General features: G+C 53.0%; 1 protein-coding gene across 3 annotated transcripts in view; it reads left to right on the top strand.

The window, feature by feature from the left end:
- Positions 1–21,548, top strand: part of SEZ6 (seizure related 6 homolog) — a 44,572-nt gene that overhangs the window by 18,906 nt on the left and 4,118 nt on the right. For all 3 annotated transcript variants that reach the window (XM_037162912.2, XM_037162911.2, XM_053662694.1), the window contains exons 2-9: positions 1,858–2,511; positions 2,970–3,103; positions 12,906–13,101; positions 17,272–17,457; positions 19,878–20,046; positions 20,177–20,343; positions 20,902–21,096; positions 21,331–21,469. In XM_037162912.2, coding sequence (XP_037018807.2) covers positions 1,858–2,511; positions 2,970–3,103; positions 12,906–13,101; positions 17,272–17,457; positions 19,878–20,046; positions 20,177–20,343; positions 20,902–21,096; positions 21,331–21,469 — 1,840 coding nt within the window. The remainder of the gene's footprint in view (positions 1–1,857; positions 2,512–2,969; positions 3,104–12,905; positions 13,102–17,271; positions 17,458–19,877; positions 20,047–20,176; positions 20,344–20,901; positions 21,097–21,330; positions 21,470–21,548) is intronic.

The following is a 21,548-nucleotide window of genomic DNA, read 5'->3' as shown; positions in this document are numbered from 1 at the left end:
CGAGCTCCCTGACCTGTATCCACCTTCCTCACCCCGGTTTCCTCCCTCCTCCCATTTGTCTGACACATCAGAGCTGCCATAGTCTCTCGAACAGAATGTAGGCCATCTGCCGCTTCTTCACGCCTGCCAGTCCATGGGGTGGGTGTGAGCCTGTGGAACGACACCCACCCCCAGGCATGCAGAGGAACCGACCTTCTCCTTGCAAACTATCTCGCCCTGGCTGTTTCCCTTCAAGTCTTCATGTAGCCATTTTGAGAGATGTTAGAATCAAAATATCCTCCCAGCCTTCCCAGAGCTGGCGAAATTCCACAGGAGCTGAATCTGGAGCCAGCATCCATTGACCTTTTCCTAATAGTTATGGATCTGGGGAGTCTAGTGGGCCACAAGCAGAGCATGCATCATCTCTCCAGCTATGTGGTTGGATAAATTAATATAATCAATAGCAGAGCAATCTCAGACCAGCAACAGCAAATAAGTTTCATCTTCCATAGCCTATCTGAAACATTGGCAGTGGCCACCTGGAAAAGCCTGTTCTTAGAAGGATTCTGAAGTCCCATGTGACCTCAGCAGGAAATGGCCAAAGTTGCTTAACAATGTCTGCTGTGGATTGGAAAGTGGATAGGCAGCTCGCCAGCTGACCATTCCATCCCTGCTTTGGACCCTGCCCTAGGTAGACCCTGGCTAGTGTCACAAGAAAGATAAAGGGAATTCAGAGGGACATATCAAATGGTGAAGGGAAGTAATATTATCTCAATTAATCCTAAAAAGAAACCTCACTTTACAGATGAGAAAACTAAGGTTCAGAGAGCTTAGGTTATTTGCCTGAGGTCACACAGCCCCACAGCGATGGATTCGGGATGTGAAGCCACACATGCTGTACTCCAGGGTTTAGCCCTTCCCACTCTGCTCACACGATTGTCCTGGGACAAGGTAAAAAGAGAGAGAGAAGGCCCTGGCTGGCGTAGCTCAGTGGATTGAGCGCGGGCCTGCGAACCAGAGTATCGCAGTTCAATTCCCAGTCAGGGCACATGCCTGGGTTGCAGGCCAGTTCCCAGCAGGGGACTCAGGAGAGGCAACCACACATTGATGTTTCTCTCCCACTCTTTCTCCTTCCCTTCCCCTCTCTCTAAAAATAAATAAATAAAATATTTTTTAAAAAAGAGAGAGAGAGAGAGACACCAAAGAAATAACTGAGAAGCGGGAGAAATGTGACCGTGAGACATAATGGAACCCTGACAAAGATGTCATGTATATACACATGAAGGAATCTAAAATAAAATCCCAAACATATGACACATTTCCTGAGACTAAGGAGAGCACTTTCACTGAGAACAGAAAATGACCCCTGATCTCAGGCAGACCGGTCACTGCAGAGGGAGGCAGCACTCTCGCCAAGGACACCATGTCAGGTCAACTAACTGGTCATGTGACTCAAAACAAGTCACCTTCTTTCTCTGGCCTGTTCTTTGACATCAGTCAAATAAGGCCTCTGAGCTACATTAGGCATGGCAAATATTTACTTGTTGTCAGTCTGAGGAACTAAGCATGGCTGCCTAGAGTGCTTTATTGAGAAGGATTCTGAGGTGAAAGTGAGAACAGAAAATAGTGCAATAATAAATAGATAGTAATGTCCACTTCTGGTGCCGGAGGGGAAGGGATATCTCATGTGTCACCCTTGAAGTATGTGATAACATCTCATTTCCAGCTCTAAAAGTCTATGGTTCCCTGACACTCAAGGGTGAGCACACTCCCCAAGGCTGTCAAAAGAGATGACTCTCCTACTGTCTGGACTGGGTGTGATGCTGCTCTCCATGGGGCGAAGGGTGGGGAACCTCTGATCGTCCGTTATTATTTCAGGTCTCTCCTCAGAGGCCCCAACCATGGTGGAAGGCCAGGTGCCAGGCATGGAGGAGACGTATGGGGAGTTGACAGCGGCCCCCACACCTGACCAGCCGGAACGAGGCATCCATTTCGTCACAACGGCCCCCACCCTGAAGCTGCTCAACCATCACCCACTGCTCGAGGAGTTCCTACAGGAGGGGCTGAAGACAGGCGAGGAGCTGAGGCCAGCACTGCCTTTTCAGCCTGATCCACCTACGCCATATACCCCAAGTCCCCTTTCCCGCCTGGCCAACCAGGACAGCCGCCCAGTCTTCACCAGCCCTACTCCAGCCGAAGCTGCAGCACCCACTCAGCCCCAATCCAGGGAAGGACCCTGGAGCCTGGAGTCGCAACCCCCTGTGCTTCACATCACAGCTCCCCTACCTCCAGGGCCCAGCATGGCTGTGCCCACCACAGGCCCAGGGGAGAGGCCCAGTACTACGCCCCCTAGCAGAACATGGACTCCAACCCAAGAGGGTCCTGGAGACATGGGCCGGCCATGGGCTCCAGAGGTCATGTCCCAGACCACAGGCCTTGCCACTGCCACCCCCACGGCTTCAGGGGATGACGAGGAGACCACCACCACCACCACCATCATTACCACCACTATCACCACAGTCCAGCCAGCAGGTCAGCTACTTGCTGCCTTGCAGATCTGGATATGAGAAGGGGGGTGGCTGTGGGGCCCAAATTCCTCTCTCCATCACTGTGCCAGTTGGCCTTGCCCTTTAGTACCAAGGGCCAGAATGCAGGATGCATGTGGATTGGAACCAGATAGACCTGGGTTCAAGCCCTAACTGGAAGCAACTATGCCAGACCCTTGGAATTTATTTAACTTCTATGAGCCTCATTTGTAAAATGGCACTAAGAATATCTAACTCACTGAGCCCTTGCGAGAACTAAGATAAGATCACACACAATAGGTGCTCAAGAGAAGGTGGTCCCCTTCTTTCAACAGGAAATAGATGTCCTAAGAGGTGGGCTTCACACACACACACACACACACACACACACACACACAAGTCAGCCTTAGCTGGACTCACTTCTCCAGGACTGGGCTTAGCCTTGTGTCTCCTCCTGCCTCTCAGGCCCTTGTAGCTGGAACTTCTCAGGCCCAGACGGCTCTCTGGACTCCCCCACGGCCCCCAGTTCACCCCATGATGTCGGCCTGGACTGTTTCTACTACATCTCTGTCTATCCTGGCTACGGTGTGGAAATTAAGGTGAGTGACCTGGACTGAGCAGGGACAAAGCTGGGGCTAATGTGTTATCTTTACAGAAAGGTACCAGCTATGGGGAGGTGGGGATGCTCAGGGACATCAGTTGGAGAGGGGCGTTAGGCCAGGGCTAGGCCATGGGCCTCAAACACGGCTGAATTCTGGACCAGGGAGCAAAGAGGCTACTGCTCCCCGTCAGCAGTGTGCTAGGTTGAGAGGGCCGCAGCATGCCTGTCCTTGTCCCTAAAGGGTTTGATCAGGGGCTCAGGAGAACCTGAGGAAGGGGCTCTTATCTCAGTGGACAGGGCATTGGGTAAGTGTCTGAGCCCATGTAACTGAGTAGAGAGAACACGGGGCTGCTTAGCCATCCCCTCACTTACTCAGTCATTCCTTCAGCAGATGCTCACTGAGCAGCTCTTCTGGGCAAGGCCCTGTGCTGGCTGCTGGGATGCAGAGGTGGGGAAGGCAGACATGGCCACACCATCAGAGAGGTGACAGCTGGTGAGGGAGTCAGCCCTCCAGCCCCAGCCTCCTGCCCCCACCTCCTTCAGCCACCTCGTCCCTTTGAATCCCCAAACTCTCTCTTAATCCCAAAACCTGTAGGTCCTCTTGGATGTGCCACAGGCTCCCTGCCCTCCACATGCCCCAAACCCTGCTCTTCCTTTTTATTCCTTCAACCTGCTTATAACCCAACTCCTGTCCTCAGAGACTGACCCCAACCAATCAGAAACCTAGAGCAGGGCCACCGCAGTGCACTGTGGATGGCGTCCTGGAACTGTGCAACGTGAGGTCAACTTGGCCCTTCCCTCCTCCCCAGTCCCCTCAGCTCAAACCCACATTCTGTCACCATGACACTCCCCTAAACTCAGCTCTGCCTGCTTCTCCCCTCCCTCCCCACCACTGCTGTACCCTCCAGCTTCCACCAACCCTCTCCCAGACCACATAGTGACCACCTCCTGGTCACCCTATGCATGCATGTCCCCACTCTCCTACCTTCATCTACACTGCAGTCATTTTTCTCAAATGCAATCAATCCTCCCCCAAGGCCAGTCCCTCTGGGCCCATCCTGAGCCATTTCCTCCCTCGTTCTCTACTCTACCTTTGCACTAAACCGCTGGCAGCTAACTGAATGGGCCAAGTCCACTTCCTCCTCAGGCCCCAATTGCACGTGCTGAACCCTCTGCCTGGAAGAGCTATCCTACTGTCCCCTCCCTGAGCACTGAACACTTGCATCGCCTTCTCTGGGAATTCTCTCCTGATCCCCAAAGCCTGAGGCATCATCCCCCATCCTAGATCTTATTATTCTGCCTTCTGTCAATCTGTTTATAGTGGTCCGTCTCCCCCGCTAAGCTGTGAGAGCCTTGAGCAGTACCTTGGAATAAGGGGCCCAGAATGGGTTCTCCACAGACTGAGTAAGTAGACAGTTGAATACAGGAAGGAAGGAAAGCAGGAGGTGACAGCTGACACATTAGGAAGGAACTGAGGAGCACAGGGAAAGGGGACGGGGAGGAGTCCAGGGAACAGGGCAGCGCTACCTGTTCCCCGTTCCCCAGCAGCTCCCCGTGCACCCAAAGCCCCTGTATCTGGGCCTAGAGCCAGCTACACCTGTCCTGGGGCAGCACCTCCAGCCCTCTCGACGGGGGGTGTCAGGTCCAGGTCTCCGAGCAGGCTCTGCAGAGGTGAGGGCCCTCTCCCACCACTAGCGGGCCCCTCCCCTTCTTTCTGTAACTGTTTGATCCTGCTCTGCCAAGCCCTGTGCCCCCCCACTCTAGGCTGACTGGGAGGGTAATTAGGAACAGCCACCATTACCCTGAGCCAGTAGCACTCAGTGCTGCTTAATTAAGGTAATTAATGTAAAATCATCACCTAATGAGAGGTAGCACAGGCTGTGGATCACCAGGTGGAAGGCACCAGCTGCAGGTGTGGGGAAGGGGGTTGGAGGGGCAGATGCCAGGCTGGCGGCGACCCCTGCAGGCTCAGGCTAGCTCTGCCTTCCCCTAAGTCTACCATCCCCACCGAGCCCACTGGGCGGGGCGGGGCTCAGTCCTGGTACTTTCCACAAAGGAGCAAGATGTTGGCTTTGCCTGCCCCGGCCCTGGCCTGGGCACAAGCCCACCCCGTTGATGCCCACCCTCTCATGTAAGCCATGTCTGTTGTCGTCTGCTGCCATATTTTTATCATCAGAATGCAAAAGCCGTTACCAGGCAACCCTGAGAGGAAGACCTGCCACAGCCCTGGATTGCCGTCAGGAAATGTGGCAGGCGAAGCAGGCCCCGCCCTCCACCTTGCCACCGTGGGGCAGATGCTTTGGGGACCTTGTGGGTCTTGGTGGCCAGAGACAGTCTGAGGCCAAGGCAGGGAGGGTTGAGAGGGGAAAGAACAGAATCAGCCAGGCTGAAGCAGGATTTAAGGTTGTTCTTTCAGGGCCGGTTCAGGCAACCTCTACTCCTACTTAGGCCTCCTGGCCTCACTACACAGGCCACTTGGTGACATTCTACACCAACACCAAAAAGCTAGTTGGAAAAACCAAGACCAGCAAACAAATATTTTTTTTAAAGTGGGGGGGTAATGTCCAAGGTCACTCTATTAATCATTGACTAATGTTTTTTACGAATGAATTTATTCTGCAACTATAACTTGAGCAATTACCAGGTGCCAGGCTCTCTGCTAGGGGCTGGGAACATAGCTCTTCACAGTAAGTGGAGGTGACAGAAGTCGTAAACAATGACCACAGAATGCTCCGTGCTGCTGGGAATCGGGGTGGGGGTGGGAAGCACAGGGAACTGTGGGAATTCCAGATGGGATACAGCCTGGAGGTAGCGCCAAAGAAGGCTTTCAGGAGGTGACAAAACCTGCTCTAGGACCTGAAGGAGAGAGGCCAGCAGCCAAGCCTGGGCTGGAAGGCAACAGCTATGGTAGACTGACCCCTGAAGGCCACAGAGCAGTTTTAGAAGGAGCAGGAAGTAGGCGGAAGGGCTTCTGGATTACACTCCCACCGGAGGCTAGGCCTGAGCAGTGCCCTCCTGCCCAGTCAGGCTGGCAGTGTGGGTCTAGGCCATGCCGGGCACTGGAGGTGGGATAGGTGAGGCAGCTGGAAGGCCTGGAAGGCAGCCCATTGCTCCCTCAGGATTGGGGAAAGGCTTGTGACCTCTGCACATTGTGAGTCAGTCCCAGCCTTCCCCTCCATGAACTCGCAAGGATGGCTAAGGATAGGCACCAGGGATGGAGTCCGGACAAGAGGGATGGGAGGAACCGTGGGAGGAGAGGATTATCCTAAGGGCCCACAAATCGCACCCCTGTGCAGGTCAGCCTAACATCATGCTGAGCCCCTGCCATGGAACCACATCCTTGGCTAAAGCCTGGGGCCCTGGGCAAGACCCTTTTAATTTCCTTTTCCTGAGGAACAGCCTCAGGGGTTCCAACAATCCAGCTCTGGACCACAGCCCCTCATAACCTGCTTCGTCCCCTGTCCCCCACTTCCTCTCAGGTTACTGCAGCTCTTTGTGCATGCTGAGACCCAGGGTCTGAGCTGCCTGCAGCGAAGACAGCAGGTCAGAAAAGTCTTGCCTCTTTCAGCCGGGGTTCAGGCACTGGGCTGGGCTCTTTCTTGAGAGATCCAGAGAGGCCCCTTTAGGACTGGTGGGCACAAGGCCATGCGGGTCCCACCCCCTCTCCAGGCAGCCAGTCTCCCCTGAGGGCTCCAGGCCTTTCTGGGCCTGGTGCATGCCTCTCACTGTGCTTGGCATTCCAGGAGCTTTCCCACTGCCAGCCCCCATCTTGGTTTGGCTGCTCCCTGTACCATCTGGAGCCTGGGCACAGCTGCCCACCATCCCTGCTCTAGTGCCCCAGGCGGCCCTATTGGAGTGAACATACTTCTCCCATGCCAGGCCAGCTGCCAGTCTGATAGCCAAAGCACCCTGCCCTTCTAGGCCAGATCAGGACTGGTGCCAATGCAGACACCAGGAGTAGGGTGGTAGGTCAGTGAGGTGAGATTTCCGGCAATTCCCTCCTTTCTGGCTCCTGGAAAGTCCATCTGAGGGGGCTCACGGGATACAGGCAGCTCCAACCCCATACATTTAGGCCCCTCTCTCCATCCTTAAAGCAGACCCTACCCCATAAGGCTCTGTGAAGGAGCATTAGTTCAGACGCCAGCACAGAGGCTGTCACGTGGGACTGAAGTTCCAGTCTTGGCTCCGTACCCATCTCTTGGCGACTGGGCTAAGCGCCTGGCATTTCTGGGCCTCAGTTTCCCTCTCTGTAAAAGGAGATTGAACCAGATGCTGCAGAAGGCACCTCCCAGCCAGTCCTGAGCGTGGCTCCTTTTCTCGGTTCAGAAACCTTCTTCATAGGCCAGACTGGGCAGTGGCACATCAGGCCCTTGACTCTGCTTCTTGCTTCCTAAAAGCTGCAGAACCTGGGCCTGAGAGAGGGTGGCTCCCAGGTACAGTGCTTCCCAGGCAGAGCTCTGGCAGACCTGAGGGTGGGGTGGGTCCACAGCCAGCTCTCACCGTTTTTATCAGGTTTTACCAGGGTAGGGCCCAGGTCTCCTCAAAAAAGGGAAACAGCTCTGGCTGGTATGGCTCAGTGGATTGCGTAACAGCCTGAGAATTGAAAGGTTGCTGGTTCGATCCCCAGTCAGGGCACATGCCTGGCTTGTGGGCCAGGTCCCCAGCTGGGATCCTGTGAGAGGCAGCCTATCAATGTATCTCTCACATGTCTCTCTCCTCTTTCTCACTCCCTTCCCCTCTCTCTAAAAGTAAATAAAATCTTTTTTTAAAAAAAAAGGAAGAAGAAACTGTTAATGCTGTGCCCACTCTGTGCTGAGCCCCTTACAGGCAGGATCTGACTGAATCCTCACAACCCCATGAAGTGAACACGATTATCCCATTTCACAGATGAAACTGGGCTCAGAGAAGTCATGTGACTTGCCCAAGGATCTTTCAACTTGTCAGTGATGGAGCTGGGATTTGATCCCAGGACTTAAGAGCCCCTGTCCTTTCCCTGGCCCAGATTAGCCTGGATGTGGTAAATCCAAAGAGGAATTCAGGTGGGAACATTGTGGGGGCTCTGCCTCTGATCCCTTTTCTTGGCCCAGCCCTACCTGCTCCTGTAGGACACCCACCTGGAATTCTCCCAGTTTGGGAGAAGGACCTGGGATGCCGTGCGTAAAGGCAAAACACTGGGCCAGGAACCAGGAGTTCCAGCCTGGACTTCTGGCTTCGCCTCGGAATTACTGTGTGCCCCAAAGAGGATGTCTCAGCTTCTCTGATTGTTTCACTTATCTACACAGTTGAAGTAAACACAGCTTCTCCTGCACCCCTTATTGAGGTTTTATGAGATTTGAGAGGATAATGGGTGTAAAAGAGGTTTGAAAACTATAAAGGGTCTCATGGGAAAAATCGTGATTTTACTACTATTGGCAAGAAGGAGCACATGAATATGAGGGACCGCACATATGCGAGAACACACTCATGCCAGACATGTGTTTGAGGGGGCCGTGTGAATGCAAGTGGGCCTATGTCAGAGTACAGGTGTGTGCTGGTGACCAGGAAAGGGTAACGGAGCAGGGTCAGCTCCAGCGTTGGGGAGCCCAGGTGCTCGGAGTGGGGCTCACACACAAGTCATCCTTGAGCTCATACGGCTGTGTGTAGTCGTACTAGGGCAATTGTGTACAAAGACTTGTGGCACTATCCCGCCTATGAGTTACACCATTCAGGCATGTTCCAGAGACCCAACTGGCAGTTTCCTTGGAGATGGACAGGCCAGTCAAGGGTGATAATCCAGGGATTGGCAGAGGGCAACCTGAAATCTCCCCACTTCCCATCCAGGAAGGAGTCAGTCCCCTCAAAGTTGCTACATTTCCTTCCTTGAACTGACCCAGTGGTTAGTATTAGACAATTCAGAGTCCTGGGGGAATTGTCCTCATCTCCCTCTGCTTCTGTCTGCCCCCTGCCTGGCCCCAGCTCCCCTCTTGTCACTAGTTAGGGGTGTGGGAAGACAGCCCTCATGAGCAGAGCTGACATTTCAATCTGTCTCCCAAGTTCTTCGGGTGCCTTAAAATTGCATCAAGACTTCCCACCAGCCTTATTCAACACCCAGCCCTGTCTGGCTCCTGTCAGGCCTGGCCCTCAAACAAGCAACAAATTACATTCCAGCTACAGCAACAGGCCTGCAAGTGGATCCCTGAAACCCAAAGGACCAGGCAGTCTCTGGCTAAGAACAGAGCACCTTCTGGATGTGGTCCCCAAGCAATCCAGGCTCACTCAATTCCATGTGCTCATCACAAACCTTACCACCAGGCTGGACTAGGAGTCAGGCTAGCTGAAAGGGGCATTGCCTTCCCCAGATCAGCTCCGTTTTCCCACCTTGACAGGCTTCTGGAGGAGAAGATGGCTGGTGGGAATGTAAATGTCAACATCTTGGAAAAAGCCAGGTCAGGCCAAGATTCCCCTTCTTGCTACACCTGGCAGGCCTGGGACCTAGGAATAAAGATGTCTGGAAGTCTGTCAGTCTGCAGGTGACAGCCCCGTGAGGTTGATAGGAAAGGAGCGACATTGCCCCCAGCAAAGCAAGACTGCTACTTAACACCTGTGTGTGACCTTTTGCAAGCTCCTTAGCCTCTCTGTTTACTTCTGGAGATTTTACCACCTACCTTATACAACTGTGGTGAGGATGCAATAATACCCATAAGTAGTATAAGGCTGGCAGTTACAGGTGCTCTGTAAATGGTTGTTGCAATGCTGCTGCTGCTGCTGCTGCTGCTGGCAGAGCAGCAGGGTCAGGAGCTGGAAGCTGGAGGTCAAAAGGGTGTTTGTGGGAACTAGGAAAATGCTAAATTCATTTCTACTTCTCTGCCTTTGCTTCTTTAGTAATTTCTCAGCAGGGATTTCCTCACTTCCTCCTCCTCCTCCCAGTCTTGCCTGCTTAAGGCGCTCTCAGACCCACCTGCTCTGTGCACTTTTCCTGAGCCTGCCACCCCTCCACTTCCCCCTAGAGGATTCCGGCTGCACGCATTCAGCACCACTTACGGCAGAATTATATGCTGCCTGGCATCTCTCGATAATTGCAGATTCCACGTGTATGAGTCTTGTTTGCCCAACTCCAGAATCACAGAATCTCCAAGTTTAAAGGGACCTCATCCAGCCTCCGCCTGCAGCAGGAATTCCCCGAAGAATGTCAGCAGCAGATGGTCAGGCAGCCTCCACCCAAATATGCCATGGTGGAGAGCTCCTCATAGAGAGGGGGCACTTCTGGCCCAGCATGCTCTCTTGAGCTTTCTCTTCAGCCCGAAAGACCCACTGGCTCTTTTCTCCAAGTCAGGGGAGTCCTCAGGGCACATCTGTTCTTGGCATCCATGGTCTGAAGGGCCCAGAGCCTAGTACATGGCTGGGCTCAGCCTCCTCTGGCTTCTCAGCTCACGGGAATCTGGAGAGGACTGTACCTGCAGCAGCCCACACATTTCCTCTCCCCATGCATCTTCATTGAGACTGCCAGTGAAGAAGGTGTTGTGACCCAAAATGCCACCCTGGGCTTTAATAGAGAGATGGGTAGAGGACAGGTGGGGAGAGCCCGAGGCAAAGAACTGACTGGCCTGGCTTGGAAGGTGATGGTCCTGAGATCTGAAAGGATGACCAGTTTTGCCAGGAGAAGAGGGAAGGCATTCCTGGTGCAGGGTCCCGCATAGGTAAATACCTAGAGGGTGGAAGTGAGGCAAGTCTGTGGCTGCAGTGCAGGTATGTGAGGCTGGTGAAGCCACTGAGGCCAACTGCAATGAGGGAAGTTTGGACCTTGTCATCTGGGCAATCTGAAGCCACCAACAGCATTTGGGTGAGAGAGAGGCATGGTCAGATCTGAGACAGCCAGGACCTAGGCGACAAGTTGGGGTTGGGAGGTGTGGAAGCCATTCTCCAGGTGAGAAACAATAGGTGAGGGAGATTTGAGCCAAGACAGATATGAAGGGATAGAGAGGAGGAACCAGCTGGAATATTTGAGAGGTAAGACTGGGAGGGACTTGGTGACTCACTAGGTGCCACTTAACTAGCCAGGTGGCTAACCCTCGAAGGCCCTGCCTCACAGCAACATGGTAGGGACCCTGGAGATCATGTAGATCAGCGCTTCCGAATCGCCCAGGGGTCTCATTAAAATGCAGAGCATGATTTAATAGATCTGAGGTGGGGTCTGAGCTTCTGCATTTCTTACAAGCTCTCAGGTAGTGCAGATGCTGCTGGACCACATTTTGAGCAGCAAAGGCATTTTATAAGATGAGGAAACTGAAGCTCAAAGAGTCAGCATAGTTATCCAAGTGTATAGGGGTCTCAGATTTCTGGGATCCCAATCCAGTGCTTCTGGTGCCAGGACATACTACTATTTCCCCTCTAGGTACAGTCTGTTGCTGTCCAATGCTTGTTTAACTGAATGAAGGCATGGAGCCTAGAAGGATGCACCAGGGATTAAGGGTTTGAGGACTGGGGTGGAGACAGAGGGACCCATGACAGCCAGAGGGAAGGACTGGAAAAAGAAGTTACTGAGAGTAGAAGAGAGAACAGAATGGTGGCAGCACATCCAGGAGGCTCATGGTATACGGCCAGGCTGAGCAGTCAGCAAGGGCCAAGTTGGATAGGGCCTCCAGGGGCCACAGCAAGAAGTCTGAATCAGATACTATGGGCTTTGTTGGCTCAACAGGAAGCCACTAGAGGATTTAAACAAAGAAGCACCATGCTCAGCAACAGGCTGGGGCTTAGGAACTGGCTGTAGTTCAGAGAATATTGATGTGGAGTGAGGAGTGGGTTAAGCCCTACAGGCAGGGAGGCCAGCCAGGAGGCTCCTGCAGAGATCTAGGTGAGCAATAATAGTGAGGTGCCAGGGAACTGGCAGTATGAGTGAAGAGCAGTAAACAGATTTGGGGTCCAATTCACAGAACTGAATGATTGATTGGATCGAGAGAGGAGGGTATGAGGGAGGAGGCAGGATGCCAATTTCTGACTCGGGCATCCAGATGGATGGTGAGGTTATTCCGAGATGGGGAGCCAGGGGAGCTGCTGGTCGCAGGAGGGTGACTCAGTATGAGGCGGATGGATGTGGGGTGCTTGGGAGGCATCTTATAGGGGATGTCTAGTGGAAGCTGAGCACGCGGATCTGATGCCTGAGGTCTCATAATGCTGGCCAGGCCTTTGGACACCATCTAGCTCAACTCACCTCTTCCATCTCCACTTTATAGATCAGGGGTCTCCAACCCCTGGGCTATGGACCAGGACTGGTAGCAGTCCGTGGCCTGTTAGGAACCCGGCTGCACAGCAGGAGGTGAGTGGCGGACCAGCAAGAAGAGCTTCTCCCACATTACCCACTGAGCTCCAACTCCTGTCCTGCACCCCCCACCCCCTGTGAAAAAATTGTCGTCCACAAAACCAGTCCCTTGTGCCAAAAAGATTGGGGACTGCTGTTATAGACAAGAAAACTGAGCCCAGAAAAGCGAAGGGACAGGAAGCAGGAAGCAGCTGGTGTAGTTGAAAAGCTTTGAGATAGACATGCTTACAAATTTCAGTTCTGCTAATAATCTCTGTGTGACCTTGTATAATTTACTCACTCTCTCTGAACTTCAGATCTCATCTCACAAGATTACTGGGAAGGTAAAATGAGCTCCTCCTGCACTGAAGTGCCTAGCTCAGGGCCTGGGGGCTCCAATACCCAAAGGACCCTGAGGACTGGCCATGCCAGTGGCCTAGGGCCTGCAGGAACCTAAGGGCAGCAGGGCCCAGTCAGCAGGAGAAAGCCTGACTGCTCTGCTTTGCTCTGTCTATTCCACCGGCAGGTCCAGAACATCAGCCTTCGGGAAGGGGAGATGGTGACTGTGGAGGGCTTGGGGGGACCTGACCCACTGCCCTTGGCCAACCAGTCTTTCCTGCTGAGGGGCCAAGTCATCCGCAGCCCCACCCACCAAGCAGCCTTGAGGTTCCAGAGTCTCCCACCACCTGCAGGGCCTGGCACCTTTCATTTCCACTACCAAGGTAAGACTGGGCAGCAGAGGGAAGAACCAGCCCAGACTGGCTGCCATCCTGGAGTCTCTGGTGCTGTTGAAATATGGGGGCGGGGAAGAGGGAGAGGGTAATAATATACAGCACAGGTGCCTGGTGAAGCTGTGTACAACTAGAGGTGAGAATTGAACACCTAACACCTCTAGAACCTTCTTCCCTACCACCCTGCAGAGAACTGGTCTTAAAGAGGAACTTACACAGGATTGAGTACCCCCCAGATGTGCCTATTGCCATTCATTCATTCAGTATACTTTTCCTAAGCATCTGCTCTTTGCTGAGCCTGTGCTGGACACTGGCAATATCAAAATGAACCAGCCAAGTTCTTGCCCTCAAGGAGTTCAAAATCTAGGGGGAGATAGATACTTAAACAGGAAATAATGATATAAGCTCTCTCCCCAAATGCAAAGGGGTAGAGGTCGAGGGGCTTCACAATGACAATGTATGCAGAGGTGCCTAGCTACCAGCCTGGCCTTCCTGACCCTGGCCTCCTGAACATACCACAGATATGGCTCAGGCTCCAGAACACCTCTGGAAGTAGCGAAGTGGCATTGCGTAACGGTAAAATCACGGACTCAGAAGTTCGGCAAATCTCTGTTTGAATCTCCTCCCCACTGGCTGTTGACCTTGCACAGATCATCTGACCTCTCTAACTCTGCTATTCCTCTGCTGTGAGACCAAGACACTTCACAAAGTCATAAGGATTAAGCAAAATAGTGCACCTCAAGTGCTTAGTACGTGCTCCATAAAGGAAACTAGTATTAAAGAGCTGGCAGGATGGAGAAAAGAGAAGGGGCTTGGGACCATGCCCCTTTCCCATCAGCATCCGCCCTGCCCTCCTTCTCACCCCCAGCAAGGCCTCCTTGATCCCTTGCACTGATACAACAGGGTAACAGTTCAGATTTGGGAGTGCTAATGAAGAAATAATTGGTGTGAACAGCTACAGGATTGCCTTGAATTGTCACGCACCACTTCCTCAGCCCTGAGGGGGGGCTACGGCCTAGGGAGGAGGGCAGGTGCTCCTCTGAAGATGTGGATGTTTAGTACCCACTAAGGAGGATTCACTCACCCCTTTCTGGCCTCACTACCCAAATTAGGGGAACAGTCTGGCATGGCAGCAGGGAGTATGGTGGTGGGACTGGCCAGGGGCTTGACAGAGGCAAGAGGTGAGCTGAGGGAAGGGTGAAAATGTAGGCGGCCCAGACAGCCTCCCTAATGGCCCATCAATCCTAAGCAGCAGGCATAATTTCACGCCATGGTAACCTCTCTTGCTGCAAATTCCTTTGCACAAAACCCAGGACCTCCTCTCTGTTGGGCCAGAGGTGGCTGAAAGGCAGCAAGTTGAAGGCCCTGAAACACAGAGCAGACCCCAGGTGGGGGTGGTGTTGGGAGAGCTAGTCCAGCTCCCAGAAGCCCTCCCTCCTCAGCCCAGTTTTTGTCAATGATCAGCTCTTTCCCTAATGAGTGTAATTCCCCTAATTATAGGCTGTAATTAGCCCTGATCCCAGAGATGGGAACAGGAAGAGCATGTGCTCACACACGTGTCTCCCTGGGCTGGAGAAAGAGGGTGCCAGAAGAGGAAGTAAGGGTCCTAGTACCAACACTCCTGCTGGAGCTGTCCAACATAACATTGGAGATCGTTAACATGGGGCCCCGCAAGGACCTCACCTGCAGAACCAAGTTCCAACTCCCCTCCTACAGCCTCAGGCAGGGTGAGGAGGCAGAGGGCCCTGCCAGGCAGCCCCCTCCTCCCGCCTGAGCATGCCTGGCACTGGACTTGGCTCCAGAAACAGATGCCAGGGAGAAAATAGCTCAACAGATTGCAGTGGTGCAGGCACTCCGGGAATGGTCGTCATGACAACAGGATGAAGCTTGTCCTGTGGAGCTGGCACTTTACCCACTATGGAGTCTGGGGGCTGTGTCGTCTGCTCCCAGCATCCTGCTCACTTTATCCCAGCCCAATTTCCTAATCTGTGAAACAGAGTTGTGATAACTCACAGGGAAGATATAGGTACAAGTGATGAGCATGACATATGGCTCACCCTCCACTCTGGGTAAAGTGCCCTATACCCTTTTGCCCATCCCAGCCTGGCCTAGAGTTTCTTCCCAGGTCATTGTGAGTGGCCACCCTGAACAACCATCCAGGTCAACCTTGCCTACTACTCTCAGGTTCTCAGATTCCTAAGCCCAGGTCTCTACTTCACCTGGGGAAGAGGATGAGAGAAGGGGGATGCAAAGCAAGTGGGCTCTAGAGCCAGGAGCTTCGTGTGCCCACTCTACCACTTACTGGCTGTGTGATCAGGACAAGTCTCTCAGTCTCTCTAAACCTTAGTTTTCCTCACCTGAAAGTGAATTGATAAACGCTACCTTGCCTGCCTTCCTCCCAAGTATATTATAGGCATCAAGCAAGAAGCATTTTAGAAGCTGGATGGTGCGTTCCGATGTGAGGTGCTTTTTTCATCAAAATCACAAACAATAGCAGGCTGGCGCGTTCAGTATTCACTCTGTGCTAGGCACTGCACATCTGTCCTCTCACTTAACCTCTCATGTAACAACATTGTACGCAATACTCTAGATAGGTGGGCAAACAAGGAAATAGGCACAGAGAAGTTATGTAACTTGCCCAAGGTGCCACAGCAAGTGCGGGAGCCTGTGTTCAAATCCAGGCCATCTGACCCCAGAGCATACATCCTAAACTCTGCCCTGTGCTGCCTGTCAATCACAAGTGACCATTCCTTGGTCATTCTCTTAAGGACCCTATTTGGAAGGGAAAAGTAGGTATCATCCTCCCCCTTTCACAGACCTAATGACTGAGGCCAGGACAGGTAAAAAAAAAAAATCACAGAACTTGATCCCAGGCAGTTCCTTTTCCTATTTACACAAGGGCCCACAGAGGCCAGCAGAGTCCCTGCCTGACCCTCTCTTTCCATCCACCTGGTACCAACAGTAAGGGTTGCACTCCCTACCCCAAGACCCAAGGGCAGTTCTTCAGTCTAGACAGTCCCCATCCCTCCCACCACCCCTAAGGGTCTTCAGACTCTGTAGCCCAAGCCTTCTCTTGGCTTCTCTCCTTGACCCCTCCAGGTCTTCTTCCTCACATCTCAGATCCAAACCCTGACGCCCAACTTTTGGCTACCACCTACCTCAGCTTGGCCCCAAGTTGGGATTGGCCAGGTTGTGTTGTAGGATTTGCTGCCACCTTCCGGATGTATTTGGTATGACCATTTCAAAAGCTACCAAGTTTCCCAGGGTAATTTGTCCCCCTCCCCCCAAACTTCCCTGAAGGCATCCTCTGCTTCCCTACCCTTGCCCCATCCTGTCTTTAAAAAAGCCCACTGCCTTTACCTTCAAGATTTTCGGTACTTCTCAATGAACACTGGGAAACTTTTACTGTCTGGCTTCAATCTTTCCTGCTGCAATTCATATTTGTCTCCTATGGGAAAAATACATCAGTATAGGGTTTTCACTATTTCAAGTGCTTTCACACTTACAAGTCTTTCAGTAACATTTTTTGAAGATGTACTATCAGCTGGATTCCAGGGATACCAAGCTGAATAAAAACACTATCCTATCTGTTCTCACAATAACCCTGTAGGTGGGCTGGCATTTAAAAAAAATTTTTTATTCATCTATTTTTGGAGAGAGGGGAAGGGAGGAAGAAGGAAAGGGAAGAAACATCAATGTGTGGTTATCTCTCAAGCATCCCCTACTAGGGACATGGCCCTCAACCCAGGCATGTGTCCTGACTGGGAATCCAACCAATGACCCTTTGGTTCACAGGCCGGCACTTTAATCCCCTGAGCCACACCAGCCAGGGCTGGACTGGCATTTTAACACTCATTTAACAAATGAAGAAACCGGGACACAGAAAGGCTAAGTAACCTGCCCAAAGTGTTAGAAAGCTTGGGCTACAACCCAAGCCTCCTAACTTCCAACTCTGCTTGCTCCACTACCCAGCCCAGGCTGCTGGAAATGTCACAGGCATCTTTTGGGGAAGGATCAGTCTCTTTTCCAGTACTCCTGACACTTCCTCTGGCCCCAGATGACACCCCCAGGCAGGCTGAGGCAGCCCCTTTTGCTCTGGCTATGACTCAACAACCCCCTCAACACAAACACAGGCACACGACACCCATTCTCTCTCTGCAGCCTATCTCCTGAGCTGCCGCTTTCCCCGACGCCCAGTTTATGGAGCTGTGACTGTCACTAGCCTCCACCCAGGAGGCAGCGCCCGCTTCCAATGTGCCACTGGCTACCAGCTGAAGGGGGCCAGGCTCCTTACCTGTCTCAATGCCACCCAGCCCTTCTGGGATTCCCAGGAGCCTACGTGCATCGGTGAGTGGCCCCAGGGGACTCAGTAGTGCTGAACAGGGGAGTTGGTTGGGGGCTAATCTCTGCTCTCTGTTGCTATGTAGTACCTTCCTAGGCTCTCCAGAAAGAAGCCAGACAATGGCTACACACCTCAGTGGCATTCATCCAACCCACACTTAGTGAGCTCCTATTATGTGGAGGCGCCACAGATACACAGAGCTGAATTAAACAAGGAGTGTGCCTTCGAAGAGCCCACCCTTCCAGGAAGTGGGGGAAGAAGAAAAACACTTGAGTATCAACTTTCACAGCAGGAAGTAGAAAATACCAATGAAGAGACTTAAAGCAACCAGGGAGGAGAAAGCAATCATTCTTAGTTGGGCATTTATGTGGCTTCCTGGAGGAAGTGGCGCTGAAGTTTTGACATTTCAGTGGAAGCAACAACATGGGCAGGGACACAGAGGCAAGGTAAAGGAGTATTTAGGGACAGAGAAGACAGCCAGTTTTGGCTGAGGCCTGAGACTTGAGGAGGGGAAAGGGGGAGGGCCTTGAATATCAGCCAAAAACTAGGGCGGGGCGCTATAGGTTTTGAAGAGGAGGAGGGTGGAGCTCAGAACTACTCCTTGAGAAAGTCAGTCAGGTGGTGTCTGGAAGCTGGGAGGCCAGCCAGGCAAGAGGGTTTGAACTTGGACAGTAACTCTGGGAATAAAGAGGAGGAAAGTGGTTCCAGAGACACGGATGAGAAAGGGGGAAAGCAGTAACAGACTCCCAAGTCCTGGTCATGAGTGACGGGGAGTCTGGATTGCTGCCAGGGGCTTGCTGGCAGAAGAAAGATGGAGTGCTTAGTTTGCAGTAGGAAAGGCAGCTTGGGCTTTTTCCCTTTCTCCTTTTTTTTAGCTTGGGCTTTTGAACCTTATTTCATTCTGTCCACTCTTCCCGAGTGCCAGGCACAAGCAGAGGTGAATAAGCCAGATGTGGCCTGTGCCCTCAGGGAACTGCCCAGTGAGACCAGCGAACAACTCAGCACGGCCAGCGCAGATAGTGCTGTGATGGGACAAACTCAGGGTGTGAGGGGATCCGAGGGAGGAAGTGCTGCTGCAAAATGAGGAGAGTCAAGGAAAGCTTTCCAAGATGACATGGAAGTACAGCGAGAATGTTCACGCCGGTAGTGGAGTAGATTCCTGACCAGCACATGCAGAGAGAGGTGCGGCGGCATGAAGCTGCCTGCTGCGGTGAGGTGTGCCTCAAGGGGAGGGTGTATGGGGAGAGGCTGAGGCCAGGTCAAGAGTCGGGTCCATACAGGGCTCAACAGCCATCTTGTGCTTCGACTCTATCTGGAGGGTCACAGGGAACTACTGAGGAATTTAAATGTGGGATGGGGCATGACCAGAGTTAAAGGGTATTCCATTCCAAGACTGAGCAAAAAGGTAGGTCTGCCCTCTCTGCAGAGAAGCAGAGAAGAAACCACAATCTTCTCTCCAGGAGGTTCATTAGGTTAAAATATTCTGCTGTGCTGAACATTCGGACACAAAGACACTGTCTTGGCAGGCTTGTCTCGGAGAGCTGGCAGGATCTGAAGCTGTAGATCCAGGAGAGGAAAGTGCTGCCTGGAACCAGCCGTACGCCTCTTGCCTGAGACTGCTTCACCAGCCCCACTTACGGGAGTTTTTGGCCAACTAAGTCAGCAGTCCTCAGTGATGGGGACAAGTGAGCCACTCTACCTCTCCTTACAAAGAGAGGACAACCCCAGGCCAGAGGATTCAGTGCTGGAAAGGCCAGAAAGGTTCAGCCCAGGAATGACAGTGGCAGTGATGCTATTTCAGAAAGTGTTTGAGGCCATCACCTGGCTAGTAATGTCTGCTCAGTAATCTTGTCTGCCACAAGATTTGGAGTTGAATGGCATGCACACTACATGTATGTCACTCCTGATCTAGTCCTACCCTCTTTTTTACATCCATTCAAGCATTTTATTCAATAAATACTGAATACCAACTCTGTGCCTGGCCTAAAAACACTAGCCCCTGCCCCAGGGGGCCTTAGTTAAAGGGATATAGCCAAACAATAACCGTTTTTCGGAAGTGGCATGAGGTAGAAGTAGCAGATACACCCAAGAAAGTTGGAGCCTGGGTAGGAGGCTTTAATAAAGTCCACCTGGGGGCAGCAGAGAGGGAAAGTGACTGACCCAGGGCCACACAGCAAGGCCACAGCAGACCTACCAGTCAGGGGAGCAGCATGTGAATACTCCCCGGAGTGTGAAAGGTTAGGTAGGATTCTACAGTCCAGACTGCCTGGAGCTGCAGGGTCACAGGGGCAAAGGATTGACTTCCAGCACCATGAAGGCAGATCCCTGTTGCCCCACGCACAGGGTGCAGAGCTGTGAGGGGCAGGAAAGCCTGTTAGGCTGCCTAGGATCCAGCCAGGGGCCCACAATTCTGCCTGTCTTCCAGCTGCCTGTGGTGGAGTGATCCGCAATGCCACCACTGGCCGCATCGTCTCTCCCGGCTTTCCGGGCAACTACAGCAACAACCTCACCTGCCACTGGCTGCTTGAGGCTCCGGAGGGCCAGAGGCTGCACTTGCACTTTGAGAAGGTTTCCCTGGCAGAGGATGACGACAGGTGAGGGGACGTCCTGGTGGGATGGGGGTGCCCAACCTGGTAACATCCTGCTAGAGGAGCTGTACACAAGCATGAAGTCACACCCCTTGGGTCAGCAACCAGCCACGAAGCTGTTGCTCTGCTGACCCAGGCTCATCATCCGAAATGGGGACAACGTGGAGGCCCCGCCTGTGTATGATTCCTATGAGGTGGAGTACCTGCCCATTGAGGGCCTGCTCAGCTCTGGCCGACACTTCTTTGTGGAGCTCAGCACTGACAGCAGCGGGGCAGCTGCAGGCATGGCCCTGCGCTATGAGGGTGAGCCTAATGGGGCCTAACCAGGGGTGAGGGGCTAGAGCAGGGGCTTGGGCCCAGAGTCTCTTCGCACACTGTCCCCTTCCATTCCATCATCACTCCTTCCAGGTCAGCCCTTGCTCACCTGGCACTGAGGCCATATCTTCTCACCCCTCCCGAGTCTAGGATTCCTATCCATCTGCAAGAGACCCCTGCCTGGATTCAGGCCCTCTGGCCCAGGTGAATGAATTCTCTAGAGTATGAAGAACAAAAAAGTCCCTAATTTTTAGGGAGGGAGAATTGCTGCTAGACATTACTTCATTAATTCATTCAAAACAATATTTACTGAGTGCCCTCTATGTGCTAAGTACAAAACTAGGAGCTAGAAATACAATGGTGATCAAGACAGCCTCCTGAGCATAACAGGGATGGGTGCTCTGGGCTGTTCTTGTCCCTTGCTCCAAGCCCAGGACATACACTTGTAGTCAGGATGAGAAAAGCCCTGGGGAGGGAAATAGGAGGACATTTTCCTCGTGTTTGTCCCGGTCAAGGCTGAGCTTGCCTGGGCCCTGTGGTTTACAGCCTTCCAGCAGGGCCACTGCTATGAGCCCTTTGTCAAATATGGCAACTTCAGCAGCAGCGCACCCTCCTACCCTGTGGGTACCACTGTGGAGTTCAGCTGCGACCCTGGCTACACACTAGAGCAAGGCTCCATCATCATTGAGTGTGTTGACCCCCATGACCCCCAATGGAATGAGACGGAACCAGCCTGTCGAGGTCAGTAGGCACCAGCAGATGGGCCCACCAGGCGCAGGGAGGAAGGTGGACACCAGGGAGCTAGCAACAGAGCCTGTGGCCCCAGTGCCATGTGTTGTTCATCTTCCCCCTGAGGAAGAGGTGGGGACTCCCAACAATGAGTAGGCACTCCTGTGGGCAGATGGCAGCCCTGGGACATGGCCCTGGGGGGGAACATGGAGGGGACGTTCCTCCTGGGCCTCCCCTGCCTTCCAGCTGTGTGCAGCGGGGAGATCACAGACTCAGCTGGTGTGGTGCTCTCCCCCAACTGGCCGGAGCCCTACGGCCGTGGGCAAGACTGCATCTGGGGAGTGCACGTGGAGGAGGACAAGCGCATCATGCTGGACATCCGAGTGTAAGTGTTCAATGGGCTAGGCCAAGCCAGCTCCTAAGCAATGGAGTCATCCCTTGCCCAGCCCATCCTGGGGCCCCTG

The sequence above is a fragment of the Artibeus jamaicensis genome, unplaced genomic scaffold (genome assembly GCF_021234435.1).
Source record: "Artibeus jamaicensis isolate MK-2021 breed Jamaican fruit bat unplaced genomic scaffold, CSHL_Jam_final contig_2790, whole genome shotgun sequence".
NCBI classification, from domain to species: Eukaryota; Metazoa; Chordata; class Mammalia; order Chiroptera; family Phyllostomidae; genus Artibeus; species Artibeus jamaicensis.
Note: the sequence above shows the minus strand (reverse complement) of the source record. Positions and strands in the feature narration are given on the sequence as shown.